Below are 21,518 nucleotides of genomic sequence, written 5' to 3'. Positions count from 1 at the left end.
GCAGCCCAGGAACTCCACAGGGTCCAGAGGGCAGCCCAGAACCTCTACAGGGTCCATAGAGCAGCCCAGGACCTCCACAGGGTCCAGAGGGCAGCCCACTAACTCCACAGGGTCCAGAGGGCAGCCCAGGACCTCAACAGGGTCTAGAGGGCAGCCCAGGACCTCAAAAGGGTCCAGAGGGCAGCCCAGGAACTCCACAGAGTCCAGGGGGCAGCCCAGGACCTCCACAGGGTTCAGGGGGCAGCCCATGACCTCTACAGGGTCCAGGGGGCAGCCCAGGACCTCTACAGGGTCCAGAGGGCAGCCCATGACTTCCACAGGGTCCAGAGGGCAGCCCAGGAACTCCACATGGTCAATGGGGCAGCCCAGCACCTCCACAGGGTTCAGAGCACAGCCCAGCACCTCCACAGGGTTCACAGGGCAGCCCAGGACCTCCACAGGGTCCAGGGGGCAGCCCAGGACCTCTACAGGGTCCAAGGGGCAGCCCTGGTCTCCTTCACCAGTTTGTTCAATCTGTTCCTGTCTGCAGCCGTGGTGCTCTCTTAAAGATAGCTGATGCCACCACTGAGTCACCAAGTCTTCAGGAGGTCTCCCTGCACTCTAATGGACCTGAGTCTCCTCAGCAGGTGAAGTCTGCTCTGGCCTTTCTTGTAGAGAGCCTGTGTGTTGTCAGTCCATTCTCATCAATAATTGTAATGAAGTTAAAACAATTAAACCAAACATGTCTGTCTGACTAAATGAACAGTACAAGTCCATGACTGACTCCACCTTAGCTCAATCAAAATGTCATTATGTCTCCTTCGGTTTATTAGTGTGTGTGTGTGTGTGTGTGTGTGTGTGTGTGTGTGTGTGCTAGCATACTGCACATACAATATATGTATGTGCATAAATGTGATACATATTTACAGTAGAGAAGAGAGGAGCTTGAACTGAGAGTTCAATCGATGTTAAAAGATATTTAGAAATAAGGAGGAAGGATGAGGGTGTAGAGAGAGAGAGACAGAGAGAGATAGACAGAGAGAGAGAGAGAGAGAGAGAGAGAGAGAGAGAGAGAGATGGAGAGACAGAGAGAGAGAGAGAGAGAGAGAGAGAGAGACAGAGAGGGACAGAGAGAGAGAGATGGAGAGAGAGAGAGATGGAGAGACAGAGCGAGGGACAGAGAGAGAGAGAGAGAGAGAGTGTCAGCCGGAACAGAGGTGCTCCTTTATTCCTCTCAGTGTTACAACCTCTGAGAGAGAGAGAGAGAGAGCGAGAGCGAGAGAGAGAAAATGACACACTTGCTTGTCCTCATTGGCGGAGCTGTAGAGAGAGCGGGCGAGTGAGGGAGCGAGCAGGATCCAGAGAGAAGGAGAAACTGATGAGAGCAGCGCAGAGTGAGGAGGGGGGAGTCCAAACTCGTTATATTGTATCTGCACAAGGTAAAGACCATCACTCCATCATCTCTCTCTTTGTTTTTCTCTCCTGTCTTTAAAACAGAACACAGCTTCTCTGTCTGTTCAAGATACGTGTGTGCACTCGGTGCAATAAGATATTTGTGTGTGTGTGAGAATGATTATACACACACTGAATGCTTTGTTAGTTTCGGTGTTTGTGTTTGAGTGTTTGTGTGTGTGTGTGTGTGTGTGTGTGGGTTTTGTGTGTTCACTGAGCTTCACACTCTGTATGAGTGTGGTTTCTGACCACACTGAACAGTCTTTATACGAGCACACATATGCTACCAGTAACACACACACACACACTCTCACTGACACTGCTCACGCCTAAATCAGACAGTGTGATGTTGACGTTTGACTCCAGGCGGGGCAGAGCTTGAAGGGAAATCATTTGCACACTGGACTTGATCAATTCTCTGCAGTCTTGCTGGTCGAGCAGGCAGCTGGATTAATGCAGATTGTGGAATCAGCCACCCTTATCTGTGGATTTTTATAAGCCTCTGAGAGGCTGATATTTTTAAGCTTTTCTGACACAGACGGGACTTCTGTGATGAGTGAAATGTGTAAATCCCTGGGTAAATCTACATTCGGCTTTTCGTGTGTAAATGTGGCCACTTTAGAGCGACTGAAAAGTTGAAGGGAGCTGAGGGAGTGCCCTGGATTAACATGATGTAGTTTTTTTGCCTCCCTATTCAGCTCATATCTGTTCAGTTTTAATTGGTATTTGTTTGTTTTGGAAACCTGCACGCTGGCCTCATATTACATTAATTTATTTTCTGTCGAGGGGTTTTGACGGGCTGCAGCTGATCAGATCTGCGCTGGGCTACTGTGGACAGGTTTTCAGTCAATCACTGGGCTGACCCAATTACACCTACGGGCGATTTAGAATCACCAATTAGTCTTTGGTGTGTAGGAGGAAGGTAGCAACACACACAGGCACAGAGAGAACAAACGTGCAAACTCTACACAAACAGATCCTGTCTTTTTATCTGTGTCTATTTGATCACCCAGCCGGGTGCTGCACCCACTTCAGGGTCACAGAGAACCCAGCCACGATCAGTTCTTTAAAGCCCCGTTTCCACTCAGTGGTCAGGTTTGGTTCAGTCCAGTTTGGTTTGGTAGGGCACAACCTGATCTTGATTGTGTTTCCACAGCCAACTCTACCCTTACATGTCACTAAATCAACGTTGTGTAAAATAGTGTAGACAGCCAAAAAAGAAGAAGAACGGGACACAGTAAATAAAAGTCAATGAATCCAATGAAGGTCTGCATCTCTCAGGTCATCCATGGGGTGTTTCTATGCGTCGACATTAGTCACAAAAAAGGCCTTGTAATTACTCTCTCCAAATTCACAACATATTTATGCATGGCGTTTTTTGTTTGTCCTTTATTACCGCTGTCACACAGGAAGTGAAGATTAATCACCAATCACCATCTAGCTTCAACTCTTTAAGGTTGGATCAGTGGACCCTTGGTACCCTAACAGAAGGGTAAAAAAGTAGGCCATTACAGGCCATGGATTATTTGGGTACCATTCCCAATTTTTGACGGTGAAAACACCAAGATCCATCCATCCATCTGTAATGTCTGACATCCCGAACTGATCTGAAGAGAAGCACTTGATGGGAACTGGGCTGAAGCATCAAATACCTATGCCTTGTCAGGACTCTCTGTGTCACAAACTGAGACACAGGTTACCCCATAGCATCTTTAAGAGACACACTAGGTTTTGTTATGACCAGTGAATGGAGGACCCAGAAACAGAGATTGATTGATTGGGAATGAGGTTTATTGCAGCAAATGGAGATGAAGATGGGTTGAAGATTTCAGAGGTTGGCAAAGTGAAGGGGAAGATGGCTGACCACAGCAGAGTGTAAGCATGGCTGGAAATCCAGAGAGCAGGTGGAGGCAGATGGATGAGCAGGAAGGCAGGTGGGTGAGTCGTGATCCAGTGTCTTGCCCAAGACACATCGAACATGTGGCTGCAGGAGCTGGGGAATCGAACCACCGACATTCCGGTTGAGAAACAACCAGGTCTAGTTGAGGCACAGCTTCCCCATTAAAGGAAAGCTACATTGCTGAAGCAAAGAAAAAACAGGATGAGAATCAAAAAAACTAAACTAGCAAAAGAAAGTTCTTTTTTTTTTAATCAAATAAATCTACCGCAGTAGATGAAACAAAGATCGGGCAATGAGTGGATGGAGAGCCAGGGTTTTTATATATATATATATATATATATACTTCTGAGTTGATGAGCTGATAGAGAGTAGGTGTGCTGGTCTGAGCTGGTGGATGGAATGAGCAACAATCTAGAGAGAGCCATGACAGGTAACAGTTTGTTTGATGGTCCAAAAGACACAGAACTTCACTTTGGACCAGGGCCACTGGTGTCATTTGACTAGCATCTTTATCATATAAAATAATGATTCAAATAAATTAAAACAGATTTTTTTCAGATTCATGTGGAACCTAGAGTTGGAATAGGATTGGGTAAACATTTGGACTTGATTCATTCAACCCACAGGCCACTGACTCCTGACCAATGACACATCTGTAGAGTTACAGACTGCACAGATGCTGACAAACTAAGTATCTCTTAACCTTTGAAAATGATCTCTTTAATTTAACATTGTGTAATAAATCAATTGATTTCTTCAATTAAATGTGCTGAAATAAATATACTTGTTATGCAATTGCAATGGTCATTCGATCTCTGGCCCCATCACTCCTCATTTAAGTGTCCCTGGGCAAATTATGCAACCATCAAAATGCTCCCAAAGTCATTGCTAGCAGTGTGTGAGTAGATGCCGAAGGGCAGGTTGGCACATATCAGCCTCTGCACCCGGTGTGAAGCGTGTGTGAAAGGGTTAATGTGACTTGTGATGTAAGGTACTTTGAAGACCAAAAGGGGACGATGTTAGCACATTTCATTGTTTCTATTTTTGTTAGGAGAGGAGGAAACCTCTCTCCAAGTAATGAACGGGACACTGAAGGAATAAAAAGCTTTCTTTGGAATAGGAAACACACTGAGCTAATGTTAGCGTGACAGGAACCTCGCCACACCCTGCAGAGAACAATGTTTTGACAACTTTATTAAAGGTGCTGTAACATAAAATACCACCTTGAAGGCGTGTGATAGACCACTGAAGCACATCTTAATTGAAGGTAATCTATTTTCAAATAAGAGTCCTGTTGTATTATTATAGTCATTCTATTTAAAGACACTATATTTAAACACCTAACAAATATTCAGAGGCCTTCAACGGGCTTAGATCTGGGATTCAGCTCCACATAGTCTTGACTGAATGTGGCACCCTGTATCTGGGGTTTGAAGGTAATAGTTCATATTCTGTGTTCAAACGTGGTTAGGATCAGAGGCGCTGCTGTTAGCCAACTGTAACATGTTTTTATCTTGGGTTGAAACATAAAGGCTCTGCATTGGTTGAACTACGATCTTTGATGTTCAAGTGTTGATGCAGTTTAGAAATAGTGGACGGACACATGTAGAATAGAATGAACTGGACACTTCGGGGCCACCGTATCATGTCTGTGCTCAGGCACGGTACACTTCCTTGGTCCTGGGCTGCTTGGAAGAGGTGGACACAACGAGATTCAAAATAAGACACAAAGTCAGTAAAGTAGCTGTCCTGTCTCTGTGTTGTTCTCAGATGTGCCTGGATTCAAACGATTCCTTTTTTTTAGGTGACAATGTTTTCAGTTTTATGTATCTGTTGGATTTGTTATTTCTACTGAAGGACCATTAAAGTCATTATAAAACGGTTTATACAGACTAACACATTCACAAAAGCCCCGTTTCCACACAGCAGTCCGGTACGGATCAGTACAGTTTGGTATAGTAGAAAATAGGAAAGACGCTTTGGGTGCAAATGGGTGAGTAATAGTAAAGCTCATGTAGTTGATGTATTGTCCAGAATTAAAAGTTTCCATTTCCATGCTGCTTTAACTTGTGTGTAGTATCTGGAGCCCTATGACGTGTTCACTTACTGTTAGCGTGTTCCTCCTCTCACAGCGAGGCGGTGCATGAGTGGTTTGAGAGGACTGCAGCAGCTTTTCACCTAAATGAGAGAGGTCATGAACGAGAGGTCAGTAAACTGAGAGACACACACACAGGTATTCTGGAAACATGTTTCCTTTAACTACATGTTTCAGTGATATGTCCATGAGAAAATGATTAGAAGTGTGTCCACCTCTGCATTGATATGCACCACGCTGAGTGCTTTCTAATACTACAACAGACAGTGAATCAGAGCTTTACGGGCTTGTCAGCATTTTGTCTGTTGTTGTGCTACAGCTGGCAGCATTAAAATATGAAATCTGCCTCACGACCTCTTGTCAAACACAACATCTGTTCTTTTGCTATGCGAACAGTCAGATAGAGTCAAATGACTGAATAAAACTGAGCAATGTAGGCGAATCATTGAGCCGTATCTCTTTGGGGTCATCCATGCATTTTGATAAAATCAGGGTTTTAATTATCCCTTTGATGCTTTAACAATTTAACAAATCACTTTGAAATTGACTTTGAGAAGTACTGATTTACTCTATCCTCACATTTGGTTTAAACTGTGTCAGAGACATTGGAGGGAGAAGGTTTATGTTGTTTGGGGGAACTTGTAGAGTGCAGCGTTTCCCACCTGGACAACTGCCCAGGTATACTTTCATGCAATCTCCCACACCCTGTACACTGTGAATAATCTTCCTCCTCCACAGGGTCATAACATTTTGAGGACCACTGCATTACGTTAATGTCTGTTTTTTTATATGTGAGTCCCGACCTGTGGACTGCTGACTTCACACCACTACACAAGCGCTACTACCCATAAAAAAGCCTGATTAAGAAGCTATGGACAGAAAGCAGAGTATTATAATAAAGCTGTTTTGGTCTTCCAGGAGGTCGTCCTTTGTTGGCGTGGTATCGATAAAGAGAACGATACAGCTTGATTTTTACTTGTATCGTATTGATGTTAAAAACTCTTGTATTGAACAACTCTACTCTTGACCCACAGTAGACCCAAGTAGGGAGAAAGATAAGACATCAAGGGGAGCACTGACACATCCAGGGGTCATAATGACATGAGGAATGGATAAAAAGTGGATTAATGGTTTGTTGAATTGATGTGTGATTGGGTGGATAGATGGTGGATTTGAAGGAAGGATGGATGGATGGATGGATGGATGGATGGATGGAAGGATGGATGGATGGATGGATGGAAGGATGGTTTGATGGATAGATGGATGGATGGATGGATGGATGGATGGATGGATGGATGGATGGATGGATGGAAGGATGGTTTGATGGATAGATGGATGGATGGATGGATGGATGGATGGATGGATGGATGGATGGATGGATGGAAGGATGGTTTGATGGATAGATGGATGGATGGATGGATGGATGGATGGATGGATGGATGGAAGGATGGATGGATGGAAGGATGGATGGATGGATGGATGGATGGATGGATGGATGGATAGATGGATGGATGGATGGATAGATGGTGGATTTGAAGGAAGGATGGATGGATGGATGGATGGATGGAAGGATGGTTTGATGGATAGATGGATGGATGGATGGATGGTTTGATGGATGGATGGATGGATGGATTGATGGATGGATGGATGGATGGATGGATGGATAGATGGATGGATGGATGGTTTGATGGATGGATGGATGGATGGATGGATGGATGGATTGATGGATGGATGGATGGATGGATGGATGGATGGATAGATGGATGGATGGATGGATGGATGGATGGATGGATGGATGGATGGTTTGATGGATGGATGGATGGATGGATGGATGGATGGATGGATGGATGGATAGATGGATGGATGGATGGATGGATGGTTTGATGGATGGATGGATGGATGGATGGTTTGATGGATAGATGGATGGATGGATGGATATAGGGGGAAAAAACAGAGAAAAATTAAAGTGAAAAAAGGAATCTCTTCAGTATTCAAAGCGCAGTCTTCAGTCAGAGATCCTCTGTGTATTTCCCTCCAATTAGCATCATAATTAGCCCCCTTGGATGCTAATCCGTGGCTAATTGGTTCTGATAGATCTCCATGAAGCAAAAGAAAGCGCAGTGCAGCCTTTGCCCTTGGGCTGATTCAGAAGGATAGTCAGACATTCTGTACTCTTTGTGGTTGTTTCAAGTGTTTGATCGATGGATAGAATCTTTTCAAATAAAGTGAAGCTAGAGAAACGTAAAACTCCAAAAGTTCACAATTCATCTGCAGTTGTATTGGTTTTATTTATTTCCACATCTCAGATATACTCTCAAGAAATCCAGGTTGGTTCACACATAAAATGTTCTGTTTGTACGGATTGATTCTCTAATTCTCGGTTCTCAGCTTTATGTAGTATACACTAACACACAGTTTGCTCTTTTTGTCCTTGTTATGTGACGTGCAGAGATGTAGGTTGTTGTATTTCGTTGAGTATTTAGAAGGCTGTAGATTAATTTTATATAGGTGAAGGTTTGGGGAAGCGAAAGGAAATGTTTCTGTCTTTAAATGACAAAAAAAAAAAACAGAAAGCTCATCCAAAACATGAAATGTCAGAAACACACTGTAACTATGGTTGAGTTTTTAAATCTTTAGCAGGAGTTTTTTCTGCCAACCCCATACTACCCACTTGTAGTCAGGGCGAGCTTATGTGTGAACGAAGCAGGTCAAGGTCAGTAAATCCATCGTGAGCACCCCCTCCCCATCCAACAGGGATGAATAGTTAATAAATAATGTGCTGATTCTCTGCTTACCTATCCTAGTTTTGGGATTCATTAACATGTATGTTAGCATAAACTGAAGCCAGGAACCATTTTCTGTTCCCTTTTCGTGTTGTCTAAGCATAGCAAACTGCATTCATTTCATAACATTCAGAATATGCTAATTATTATGTCTCACTGATGGCTTAATTTACAAGATCTGACCAGACATTGCAGATTAATGAATGCTCACCTGGCTGCATAGGTCAGCAAAGGTGACACTATATATGTCGTATGTTGAGGCAATATGCTGCTGGATTTTCTCAGCTGGAAGTTCACATGTGTTGGACATATAAGGAAGGATAAGGAAGAGTCTGTTGCTTCCAGCCTTAAAGCACAGGGAGTTGTGGGCCTTGCTGACAACCAATTGACTCAAAGTAAATGTTCTCACTCTGTCCTTAAAGTCCAAAGCTACAAGACTTTTTAAAACGTTTTCCTTGCTCCTTTTAAATTAATCATCCCCGGACATTAAACACACATGACTTATTGTCTTTTAGAGTTCATTAGGCCTCAAAGCATCAGAGTGAACGGAACGCACAGATCTAGCCCCTGAACAGTCAGACACTTTTATGTAATCGTACTTATCAAAGCGCTCGGTTCGTTCACAAAGGGAACATGTATAATGAGCTGGGACAGAGCAGCAGCCATTAAAAGGGGAATAGTATAAAATGTTGAAATTGGTAATATCTTTGAGAGATAAAATGTTCACTCGGAGAGATGGGAGAGCATGCTGATGAAGGGACGAGGAGACGTGGAGACGCTCCCTTAATCACATTTAATACATGTGCACATTCACTTTGTACCTGGCTTGTAATAGCCCCAAATGTTTTTTTTCTTCTCATTCTAAATCTAACAGTGTTCTCACAGATTACAGACAGCGTAGATAGAAAAGAGATCTCTGCAGAACTCCATCAATGATGAAACATTTATCCCCTGCATGACGTTGTAGGAGAGACGCAGGTACATCTGGCAGGTGAAGAGTTTTAGATTGAGGCGAATCCTGCAGGCATCTCGCACAAATTCAGTAGCAAGCCAAACAACGGGCTTTCTGGCTCGGATGTTCAGCTGCCACACAAACACATTCAGAGAGGCATTGGGGAATGAAGCTGGTGGTGGATCTTGTTCTTAAATTGCCTTTTCAGTTTTAAGTATGCAAATGAGGTTATTCTAACAATACCAAAAAAAAAAAAAAAAACGTGGAAAACATCACAGTGAAGTGAGATTTCATTAGAAGACCCCTAAGGTCAGTTTTACTGTAAATGATCAAGACTGTAAACACCTGTCCTTTAAATTTACAGAACATCACAGTACTTTCCTGATTTTGAAAGTTTGTTTACTTGAGACGTCTTTTACAGACTAAAACAGAGAAAAAGTCACATCGTGCTTAAAAAGTTCATAAACAGAAACAGGCTGAAGAAAAAAAGAGACTTAAGTCTTTTTCACTTAACATATGTAGATGGTTTCAGGAGGACTGCTCCTGACCCTCACAGTGGGAGACTATCTGACAGACAGGAGGGTTTCCTGAGGTAAGCTAAACATGGGGTGCCATGTAGCCTATCGGTTATGACGCACACCCCATGTGCAGAAGCAGTAGTCCTCTTCAATGCGCCCCCGTGTCTCTCACTCTCACCTCTCACATTCTCAGTCTCTCTCCAGCTGTCCTCTCCAAAGGCAGAAATGGACCAAAAAATGTAACTTTCATAAAACACATGATAGTTGGCGTAATCCCCGGACAAGGTTTCCTACTCTGAAAGAAAATATTCTGCTGATCCATACTGACATATCATGTAATAATGTTGGATGTCCATATTAAACCATTGCAAAGGTTCTTTAAAAACAGGATTTGGTTGGTTAAGAGAACTTGGCGAGACTTGGCCAGAAGATAACACCAGGTTCTGCAGTTGTATCAGAACACAGCACTGAGCACAGTTGTAGGACTGGCCCACTAAAAAGTCCACTCATATTTCCCGTCGACTGCCAACAGAGCCATAGACGTGTTTAATCAACATAAAATAAAAAAAATAAAAAACATGCAACAAATCAAAACAAAATCAAAACATCCAAGACAAATGCAAATAAAGTAGATACGAAGTCGTGGGGGTGTAAATGTGTGTGTGGTAGCATCAAGTGTGGCAGCTAAATGGAAAGTAGAAAAGAGTTAACAAAAGCAAAACTGAGGAGAGAGAAAAAAATGTGATTTATTGATTACCAGTTCTGATAGATGATTTTGTTTGGTGATAGAGAGATGAGTAGTGGGTTTCTGTGGTTATTTGTTCGGGTGATTTGTGTTGTTGTGTCTCTAAGTAAGCAAAGGGAGGGATTCTTGTTTCTATTGACTTCATGTTTTTATCTTGTGTACCTTTCTAATTAGCCTCCCCTCCGTCATCTCTTCTTGCCTTAACTATCTTCAGTGAACTTTTCTTTCCTGGTGCTTTGTTTGGACAGTGCTGTTGACCAGAAGTATGGAAACAGCAGGATACTCTGGAGGGGAAGTAACTCAAACTCACCTTTTTAGATTAGCCCATTCTGCATGACCACACATTGCTGACTGTTGTTGTTTTATTTTTAAGTAGTTGAATGTGTTTTGTTGTGTTGTTTTTATTCTTCTTGTAAGGTGACCTTGAGTGTCATGAAAGGCGCCTGTAAATAAAATGTATTATTATTATTATTAAATAACACAGCTTAAGAATTATTTATTTCAAATGTGCAATATACATAATCAAAATTAGAAGTGGAGAGTAAAAGAAAACCCATCTGTGTCATTTTGGACGGTGACAGAAACTGGCAATTAGTTCAGTGAAAACTCATGGGCTCAAGATGAATAGATGATGGACAGTTCTTAACTTTGACAGACATGAAAACATTTTTTAGAGGATCATTTATGTGAGAAGAAGAACTCTGTATCTGCTGGCTAATTCCTTCAATTTTAATGTAATCTGTCGATATTTGTTTCTTGTTTCTTGAAATGTTTCACTTTACTAAAATCTGTTGAACATAAGATGAAAGCAAAAAAAATATGGACATTGTATCACTGACATCACTCATTGGTTTCTGAAGCTCACTGCAGTTGGTAGAGTCCGTCATCTGTCAATGTCAGGGACTTGATTTTTAGCTAATGTCCAACGTGTCCTTGGAAAGACACTTAACCCCATGTTGCTCCCATTGCTTCGTCTGCGATGTGTGAATGTGTGTGAATGGGATTTGTTACTTCTTATGATCTCACTATATAGAGACCTCTATCAACAGTGTGTGAATTGTTTATGTAGTTACGATCAGGAGTGTGCAAACAACAATCCTTTTTCAGGGTGAAAGCATTGTTCCTGCAAGGGGGGGGGGGGGTGTTAGTTTGTTAGTTGTTCCCAAAAAGTCTGGATGTAAATGAATCAATCCAGGCAGAACACTGTATGTCTTGCTCGATGTTGTCTTTGTCTCTCTTTGATTTCATCAGATTTGGTTGGTTCCATAAATTCAAGATGTTTGACAGATTTTCTTTATTCTCTGTTTCAGGGAAAGAAGTCCTCTAATTATTCTCTGACCATCTGAGCTATGAGCTGGTGACCTTCTGCTTGAAAACATGAAGAACAAAGACTTGGGTTTTTGCCCATAGTGGATCCTTTATGTGCTGAGGAAGCACAGGATCACCATGGACTTTTCTCCAATAGAAGGACTTGTTCTCTGCTTTGACTCTCAGATAATTCTAATTCCTTTGTAGCTATGTGGATCATGTTGGGATTTAATGTCAAGAAGTTCAATGCAGTGAACCAGACTATGGAGGTCTTTTTGTTCATATTTCTAGAAGGAAACTATCCGCAATGATTCTTTGGATTGCATCATGTGGACCCTCCAGACTAACCTGCACTGTGAGGAGAACGGTGATCCCATGAGTCTGAGTGTACTTGTTGGACTAAATGCCCACGGCGGCATGAGAGCGTGGAAGTGAGAGAGAAAAAAAATTCTGCACCAATCTTTCTTTACAATGAGAGTTCCACCCGATGTGGCTGCAGTTTCTTGTCTTTGTCCTCTGGTTATCTTCCTATGTGTCGTCTCCCAGAGTTGTTGTGGGATCCGGGTAAGTCTGAACCCTCACATCACCTACCCAAACACCAGCCTGTACCCTCATCTGGGACCTAGAGCTCTGCCTAAAACAATCCTGCTCCCAAGCGCCAGTCCTGAAGAAGATACATCTCCACTGAGGTCCAGCCAGATCCCAAGCTCTCACCAGAACCTCTGGAGTAAGTCTCAGTTAAAACCTCGGGATCTAACCAGCAACCGCAGGTCCAACACAAACTCTCTGTCACAAATCCCCAAGACAAACTCAGACACAGGGCCCAAACCACAAGCTGTGCCCAAACAGAACTTGATTTCACAGCAAGGGCCGGCGAGAAATATCTCTAACAACCCAAAGCAATCTGCAGAACGGAAACCACGGATCAGATCCCAGCCAAGCCAAAAGCCTAAGACATTCCCAAAGTCTCCAGTAGGGACCAGACCTAACACTGAACCGGGGTCAGTTCCTGCAACTAAATTCACTTCACTATCCAGCCTTAACCACAAGTCCAACGCTTCTGGTTCTGTCAGATCCAGTATTGCCAGTCCCAGCCCAGCATCACTATTAAGACCTAAATCTAATGCCAAACTCAGATCTCCTTCACAAACAAACGCCAAGAAGATCACACACCCCAACTCAAAGTCACAAAGGAACCAGACTAAGTCAGCAGAGACCAACAAGGATCCCCCTCAGCGGCCCAGGAGAGGCTGGATCTGGAACCAGTTCTTTGTTCTGGAGGAACACATTGGACCTGAACCTCAGTACGTTGGAAAGGTAAAGAGTCCTCATTGTTGTTTGGCATGTTGGTCTGGGTTCAAACTTGAGTCATTACTCGACCAGAGACTTTTTCTGTGCCTCAGGGTGGAGGACTTTTTTTCTTTAATGTTTTGGTCTTTATCGTTAACACTGAAGAGAGAAGACAACAATACATTCTTAATTTTACTGATCAAGCTGTTTGCTCAAAAAACAAAAAACATTTCTCCTCAAAGCTTTTGTCAAAAGTTAAATGTTGTTTTTCCTGATGTTACATTTAAAAGCTAAATCATGAGGATTTAACAACATGAGCCCGATAGTCGTTTTACTGACCCTGAACTCATTGTTCCCGTATGAACTACAGGTTAGGATTCTTGGTTTTCAAATGGTCGGAGCGGGTTTGACTCCCGCTATTGGAATAGTTCCTTTGGGCAGTAGTAGCTCAGTCTGTAGGGACTTGGTTTGGAAAGGGTTTTGGGAGGGTCACTGGTTCAGATCCCAGTGCGGACCCAAGTGTGGAACTTGGTCTGTTAGCCGGACAGGTGCCAGGTCACTTCCTGAGCATTGCAGAGGTACCCTTGAGCAAGTATTAAACCCTCAACTGCTCAGGCGCTCTTAAAAGTGCAGTTGCCTCAGTCTGACATCTCTCCATTAGGCCAAAGGATCCTGCTTGTGCACGTGCAGCATGTCTCAGTGTCAAAGTAAATTCCCCTTTGAGAGATTTACACAGTATGAGTTAATCATAATGTGCCCTCGTTTAGTTAGCTAACCAGCTTTGATCAATGTTACTATGTTTGATTAACAGGACACGACACAAAGCAGAGGTGTGATTTCAACGGCTGCTTTCAGTGGAGCAGAAGCGAGACTTGACTCAGAGTTTTCAACCTGCAGATGGTCAAAGTTGCTGCATTTTGATTTAGTTTGGTTCACATGCTGACGTGCTTGTTGGCAGGCTGTTTGTGTTTTTGATGTTCATCAGATGTATGTTTAGGCAGCAGTGTTTCAATGAACAAGGCGTGACTGGTCATATATGGTTTGAATGGTTCTTATGGACCCCAGTGTTGATCCCTGTAATGGTGTACTGGTTCACTGTAGGGCTGTGTTCTAATGTAAAGACACAATCTGAGGTGTGCATATGATTGGAGAGGTAACTGAGCACTGGAAGCAGGATTTTGTCAAATGTTCCTCCATCAGGCTTAATGTGTATGCATAAAGGATCGTCCTGAAGGATTGCACCTGCATGTTGTCAGCTTCTACAAAGCACCCGACGAATAATCAAAACCTCTATGGGCCTTGTGCTCTATCTGTGTTGTTTTTACATTTGATTAATCTAAACAGGATGCTGCACACATGCTGCTTCACGCCGGTGCCTTCAGAAGGTTCATTATCCCGTTATTTTTATGATTATCAACCTTTTCTATAAGGAGCTCAAATAACTGGAAAGATGTGGATTTACATTTTTTTTTTAAAAGTGTTAAAAATTCTGCAGGAAGAAAGCAGACAGAAACCTCAGCGATCGTGAAAATCTGCCTAAGCCTATTAACTCATTCAGCTCCCTGCAGAAATCTGTTTCTTTGTGAATCTGAGGGTAGGACTCCGTCGCGCTCAAACCAAAGAAACGTGTGTTGGGCTTATCCCTGCAAATATCAGATTTCACATTATGTACTGGTAAAAAAGAAGAAGTTCAGAGCTGTAGGTGTCATGGAGTGACGGCTGAAAGTGTATCATCTGATAAACTATGACCTTTGTCTTTATATTCCTACACTGCTGCATGCTTTCACGATCGGCTGAGAGAAATCCTCGGACGTATTGTTGTGAAATGATCCCCTGAAATAACAGCCAAACTCTTTTGGGGGATAACACGCCAGCTCATGTTGGATTGCTGTTTTACGGATGGGAAGTCAATCTGATGCAGTCCACCCACAACTGTTCAGTGTGTGGGATAATCTGTGACATGCAAACCAAAGTATACAGTGAAAAGGAATGTATGTGGATAATGCAATCTAAAGGGGTTCTCTTACTGCAGATGGGACCGTATAATACATCCTCTCACACTGTTTCCTCTCCTGATGCTCTTACAGTGACTATAAAACCTCCATGTTTATGAGACCAGAAACCATGAAGACACAAAGAAAACACATGCAGCTCTTTAAAGTCATATGCTGAAGACGTGTCATCCGATTTATGTTGAAAATTATTTCTACAATACCTGTTCAATGTATTTACACACCAGCTTCTCTGTGCAGGTTGTGTGTATTTAAAGGATCCATTATGCTCATTAGGGGGCAGATTGTCTTTTTCTATGCCCCTGGGCAGAAACGTGTAATTCACAGCCACATGCAGTCCGAGTGGAGTAAAACTCCCCTTTAGAAACAGCTGCACTGTATAACTAATGAGGAACAATCAGGCAGACACTCAGTTTATAATCAGACGTGTCACTCCAACATTTGGCCAGCATCGGCAGCATCAGTGTTTACAATCAGCATGTGGGTTGAAATAATGAGCGGTGAAAGTATTGGGAGCCGTATTGAATAGCTCCAGATTTCCTTGTTTTACTTTTTACACTTTTTCTTTTTCTTTATTTGTTAGGGACAGTGCATATTAATGAACAGCTGTAGAAGATGCCAGATTATAGCAGAAGTGCTCGTCTCCATCTGTTGTCCCTGAGCAGGTATCAGAGAAAAATACATGAAGAAATAAAATACAAAAACAAAGGCACAAGTGACACAAGACAATCATAGAGGGTGAAGGTTAAAAGTGTCACAGACTTGGTGTTCTTTTATCCACTGTTTGAGGTGTTTTAAAGGTTGCATATGTTGGTGAGTCTTTTATTGTGAAAGGGAGAATATTAAAATATTTAGTTCCTTTAAATGACACATCAGTTTGTCTGTTGTGTGTCTGTGTGAGACCTCACAGTGACCGGCTGGTGCCGATCCCACCGGCAGACTTTATAAAGTCCTTCACAGGAGGAGGAGCCAGTCTGTAAAAGATTTAATATGTAAAACATGCATTTTTAAAATGAACAAAATGAAGTAAGTTATGTAAAAAGTGAAAACATTTTTATGGCCTTCTTAAAAAGAGGTTGTATTGGTTTAAATGTTGTGCCAGCAGAAAGTGACCATGTGGTTATACAGTATTCAAAATGTGAAACAAATCACGTGTAGGAACATTGGAGCAGCATTGATCAAGGTTCTTACCTGTCTATAATTGTTTATTATAACATTTACCGTCTTTGTTAACTGCTTGATGTGTTTTTTAAATGTTAATGTTGGGTCCAATGTGAGACCCAAATATTTAAACTCATTAACTCCAAGCTCAACACCATCCAGGTAAAGACGGGACAGCTGAAGGCTGGTTGGCTGTTCAGGAAGCATCACGCAGATCGTTTCACGTCAAGATGTGAATCTTTGACCCAGCTTTGCACTTGGGTCATTTGTGAAACTTCACGAGTATTTCTGAAACACTGGCATCGGCAGCATCCAGTTGAATGTTTACATTTGTACACACTTCTGGAAGGTCGTTTGTATAAACAGTAAATGAAATAGGTCCCATAATACTGCCTTGTGGGACCCCTGTTGGACAGTCAAGGTACGAGGATTTGGTACTAGAGATGGACGCGATTCAAACCACAGTAGTGCTTCCTGTGAAAAATTGTAACAAGTTAGTTGTGAGATCAGAACGTTATGATTGACGGTTTCAAAAGCTTTCTTGGGATCCAGGAATACAGTGCGGACACATGCATTCCTGTCAAGAAGGCTTTTGATTTATTCAACTCAAATGCAGTTTGCAGACTCTGTAGAATGATGGGTACAAACTCAAGCTGCATTGGATGCAGGGGTGTATGACCATTATTTAAGTCTGGATTCAGTTGTTTTGTCATTACAGGTCGGTGAGCTTCCATTTCTGTTTTATCACCAGATTTTAAACTTGGGATGATAAAGCACGACACTTTGTTTGAAGGATGAATGAAGCAAGTGTGTGAAATGAATGACTCTTTATACAATTATAAAACGTGTGTTGAGTGCAGACACATCTGTGGATCTGAGCGTTTGAGGGAGGTAATAATAATCATCACTGCAGGATTGAGATTATAAAGATTATGTTCACAGTTAGGGAAGGGAAACTGTTGTGCTATCCTGAATAGTTAACGATTTGTTCATTTCAGTGGTATACGTAGTTGAGGGATTTTACACAAGTACGTTGTAAAGTTTTATATCAAAATGATCAGCACCATTTTTGGGTTGCCGACCAATAGAATTATTATTATTACCCATATACCTTTGTTATTTCCTTTTGTATCTTGAATATGACTTTATTTCTACTTCATATCTCTGTCTGTCTGTGGTCAGATCTTTGATGCTTTACAGACATATACATATCTCTGTCTGTCTGTGGTCAGATCTTTGATGCTTTACATACATATCTCTGTCTGTCTGTGGTCAGATCTTTGATGCTTTACAGACATCTCTCTGTCATTAGTTGCATTCTTCATCTATCCAGGGCGGTGGGTTCCTTGTATGTTTTGGTTGTTTTCCCTCTCTCAGAAATGGTGACATTATTTCATTTAGTTTTAAACCAAATATTTCACAACCATCTTCTCTATGTCTCATAAGAGTTTCACTGCAGTCACTCTGTGAGAGCTGCGTCCACGCTTGGGATTTGGTTTTGTGGATTGTGAAATCTTGTTTTTGAGAGTTTTTTCGTGAGAACAAAAGATTCCTGTTGATAATCCCACTGAAAGATGAAGATGAGGAAGCCTATGAACAGCTGCTGTTTGCTCAGAGACACAGCAGAGAGCAACACAGAGAGAGCAGTGAGCTGTTGTCCCCTCCGGTGTGTGACAGGACAGAAACCAATCAGCCTTGTTCCCAGGCTTCTTCTATCTTTAATGATTGTTATTTAATCTATATATTTTCATATTCTTTAGAGAGAGAGGTGAGGCCGTGTTGCTTTACCACTTGCCTTAGTTTGATTTCATTACGACTTCATCTGCCTTGTTGTTGTATTGTGAAGTCAACACAAGGTTTATTCAGCTCTTGGGAAAACGACTTCTCCTGCGTTGTCTTCCCACCACCTCGCTCTGAATGTCCTTACGTCTCTTCAGCTTCTTGTCACTTCATCGTATTTGAACTCTTTTGGACATGATCAACATCATCTTATGTATTTTTGCTTTCACACATGAACACCTTATTAAAGATAATGCTCTCATGTCCACCCTATCCTGACATGACAGAAGCTTTTATAATGGAAGGTTATTGTTGAGCGTTAAAGCTTTTACAAACACGACGAAGACGCTGACCTGAAGACAGGAACAGGAAGTGACACGTGAAGAGGAAAAGAGAAAAGAAGCAGGAGGATTATGAGTTTGTGTGTGTGTGTGTGTGTGTGTGTGTGTGTGTGTGTGTGTGTGTGTGTGTGTGTGTGTGTACAGTAGGAACATGGTGAGTGGTTCTGGTTGGCCCATCCTATTGGTCAGCGGGGATGCATGAATGCATTGAAGCTGATGTGATTGGCTCTGACAGTGACATTACATGACATTGACACTGCTCTTTATGGAGGTGAGGACTGAGACCCCAGGGCTTCCACTGTGTGTGTGTGTGTGTGTGTGTGTGTGTGTGTGTGTGTTACATGGCTGGACACTGAAGGTGGAGACAGATGTGCTTAAGGTGCAAAAACACACACACACACACACACACACACACACACACACACACACACACACACACACACACACACACACACACACACACACACACACACACACACACAGACGGTCAGAGGGAGCTCCCCGGGGTGCACTGACTCATTGTTTTGAGGGTGCTGTGACAGCAGAGCTTTTTCTCTCTCAGATGAATCCTCGCTCTCTATTGATCGCTCTGAGCAGACCAACACGGAGGGTGAGGTGCTGGCCGGCACTCGCTTTAAAAACACATGGGCACACACACACACACACACACAGAGAGAGAGAAAGTCATATAGTGTGCACTGACGTTGACTGATGGAGCGAGCGATTCTGCTGAGGGGCAGGCTGCAGAGAAGCACAGGTGAGGTGAGGTGAGGGGAGAATATGTAGAAGAGGAGCGGAGGCTAAAAGAAGAAGAGTTGAAAGAAATCGAAGAGCTGGAAGGGTGCAAAGAATAAAACTACATCCTCAACGTTTTAAAGAAGAAGAAGAAATAATCTATCATGTGGAATCTGTGAGGAGAAAGGAGGAGATGCAAAGTTTACCTAACTTATAATATATAAATGATTTATCAACCTAGACCAACATTATAAACAAGGTCTGTGTGAATACTTGATTCTGATTGGCTGGAAGGTGTCACCTGGGTGTCCATTAATGCACTGCAGACAGTGGGCTATATAAGATGAGTAACCATGGCAACATAACACTAATCTTGTCTGGGGTTTTTTCAGGCCTATAAAACACACAGACGATGTGGAAATTTAATTTAAACTACCCTTTGTGCGAGCGTTCCCATTGGCTGATGGGCTTCACGTCCAACAGATCCATTGTGCTCACCGGCCTTTTGGTAACTAGTGTTGCACAGACTCCCCACCATCGCCCCCCTACATTTTCTTTTTCTTCTGAACACAGAGCTGTTTCGGTGTGGCTGCACCTGAAGAGGAAACAGAATGAAAGGTGAGAATTTATGAGGACAGGAGAAGGAGATATGAAGAGGAGTCTTGGGCTGACAACGAATAGCAAGGCGAGGAAAAGAAATGAGGATGAAAGGAGGGAGGATGAAAGGGGAAGCAAAGAAGGTGAGAGGAGAGTGAAGGTGATGTGAGGTGAAGAGAGAACAGTGGAGAAGAAATGATGAAAGGAGACGAGAGGGCAGGAAGCTCGGGGAGGAAGGAGGAAAGTTTAAAGCAGACTTGCAGGAAACGTGTGCGTTAAGCTTCCTTCAAGGCAGGAAATGTGAGACTGTTTCTGTGGATCGTGACTATGTGGCGCCTCACACCTTTTCCAAAGCCTAATCACGCTTTGTTTCAAACTCCATCCCCCCGTCTGTCTCACAGTTTTAACTTCCCTTTGCCTCTCACGCCAGGCTCAGCAGTGCCGGCGAATCAGTGGACACTGAATCACAGCTCCTTCACCTTTTCTGGGCAGCTCTCCCTGAAAACGCTGCCTGCTTTACTTTGACTTGATTTCATTATTTCCTCTGCTGAACGTGAAATCAGGAGGAGTTTTCTCAAGCTTTGTAAGGAGAAATAAAACACACTGACCTGACAATACGTAAGCTTCACCTTCTCCGTATACTAAACCTTCTGCTGCTTGAGACTGACCAGTGCCCAGTGTGACAACCTCTGAGCCCAGTCAGGCTCGTGTCCGTGCAAAGATAACCTGGCAGTGACATTGTGCACCCCATATGTAGAGTAGTTCTCTGTGCAGGTGGCTCACCTGGCTGCTTGGGGCCTTGGGGAGACAAAACTAAATCTCAAGAGAAAGACTCTTTGTAAGAAAAACAAGTTGTATTGATTTGTTGAGGATTTCATTGAGACGACTCAACCACTGAGCCGAAGCCGTACAACTTTACCAACTACCAAGCTGCATAAAGGCTTGAAGAGGTCAATACAAACTCTCTATATATTTGTTCATGAGCGCTGACAGGGAAGAGAGGGGCGTGTCCAACAACACATATATGACCATATTTGGTCAAGAAGTTGGAGACTAAAGGGATGGTGTAGAGTTTGCACACAGATCTGTAGGAGCATCAATGTTTGCTGTTCAGCCTAAAAGATCAATCCGAACCATTGCTCTTGAAAGGTGACGCCCATCATTGAGCTTCAAAATGTGAGGCCTGACGTCATGACGACGACGGCCATGTTTGATGCAGGAGGTGTGAATCCATAAAGATGCTTCATAACTTCTATGAGGAACATGATACAGTCTGCAGGTTCTACAAATAAAGTTGATGTCTGACACAGTATAAATATACATTTATCTAAAAGCCAACATGCATGGAGGTTCATGTCTGTCATTTAAACAATCACTTTGGTCCAAACACACTGTGAGGACAGACGGTTTAGCTGGTTTAATATTTCCTGTTGGGTTTCAGTGTCTCGTCAAACTGCAAGTACACGCTTCAAACTTCAAAGCAGGGCTAATCGTTCCTGGCCTCCGTGTTAAGAGCTCGCTGTAATTGTTCAGTCAAGAAGAAGAAATTGTCCTACTAATGGGTTCATTCATGATAACAGGGAGAGTCACTGCGAAAGTTCATGTAAATGCATTAAAATGAGAACAACAGTATAAGGAAACACATCCAGTTCACTCCACTATTAGCATCTCAGCAATTACACACACACACACACACACACACACACACACACACACACACACACACACACACACACACACACACACACACACACACACACACACACACACACACACACACACACACACACACACACACCCTCCCTACCTAATGTGGGGCGATCTCTTCACATGGCTGCAGTGCTCGAGAAGAATTGACCTTTCCATCAAGT

General features: G+C 42.8%; 1 protein-coding gene across 1 annotated transcript in view; it reads left to right on the top strand.

Moving 5' to 3' along the window:
- The first annotated feature begins 1,262 nt into the window (after positions 1 to 1,262).
- LOC306826853 (cadherin-18-like) overlaps positions 1,263 to 21,518 on the top strand; it is an 82,357-nt gene continuing 62,101 nt past the window's right edge. Inside the window, exons 1-2 of the mRNA XM_079348387.1 lie at positions 1,263 to 1,418; positions 11,735 to 13,049. Coding sequence (XP_079204513.1) covers positions 12,204 to 13,049 — 846 coding nt within the window. The 5' untranslated portion in view covers positions 1,263 to 1,418; positions 11,735 to 12,203. The remainder of the gene's footprint in view (positions 1,419 to 11,734; positions 13,050 to 21,518) is intronic.

This window comes from Symphodus melops, assembly GCF_947650265.1.
Source record: "Symphodus melops genome assembly, chromosome: 7".
Taxonomy (NCBI): Eukaryota; Metazoa; Chordata; class Actinopteri; order Labriformes; family Labridae; genus Symphodus; species Symphodus melops.
Note: the sequence above shows the minus strand (reverse complement) of the source record. Positions and strands in the feature narration are given on the sequence as shown.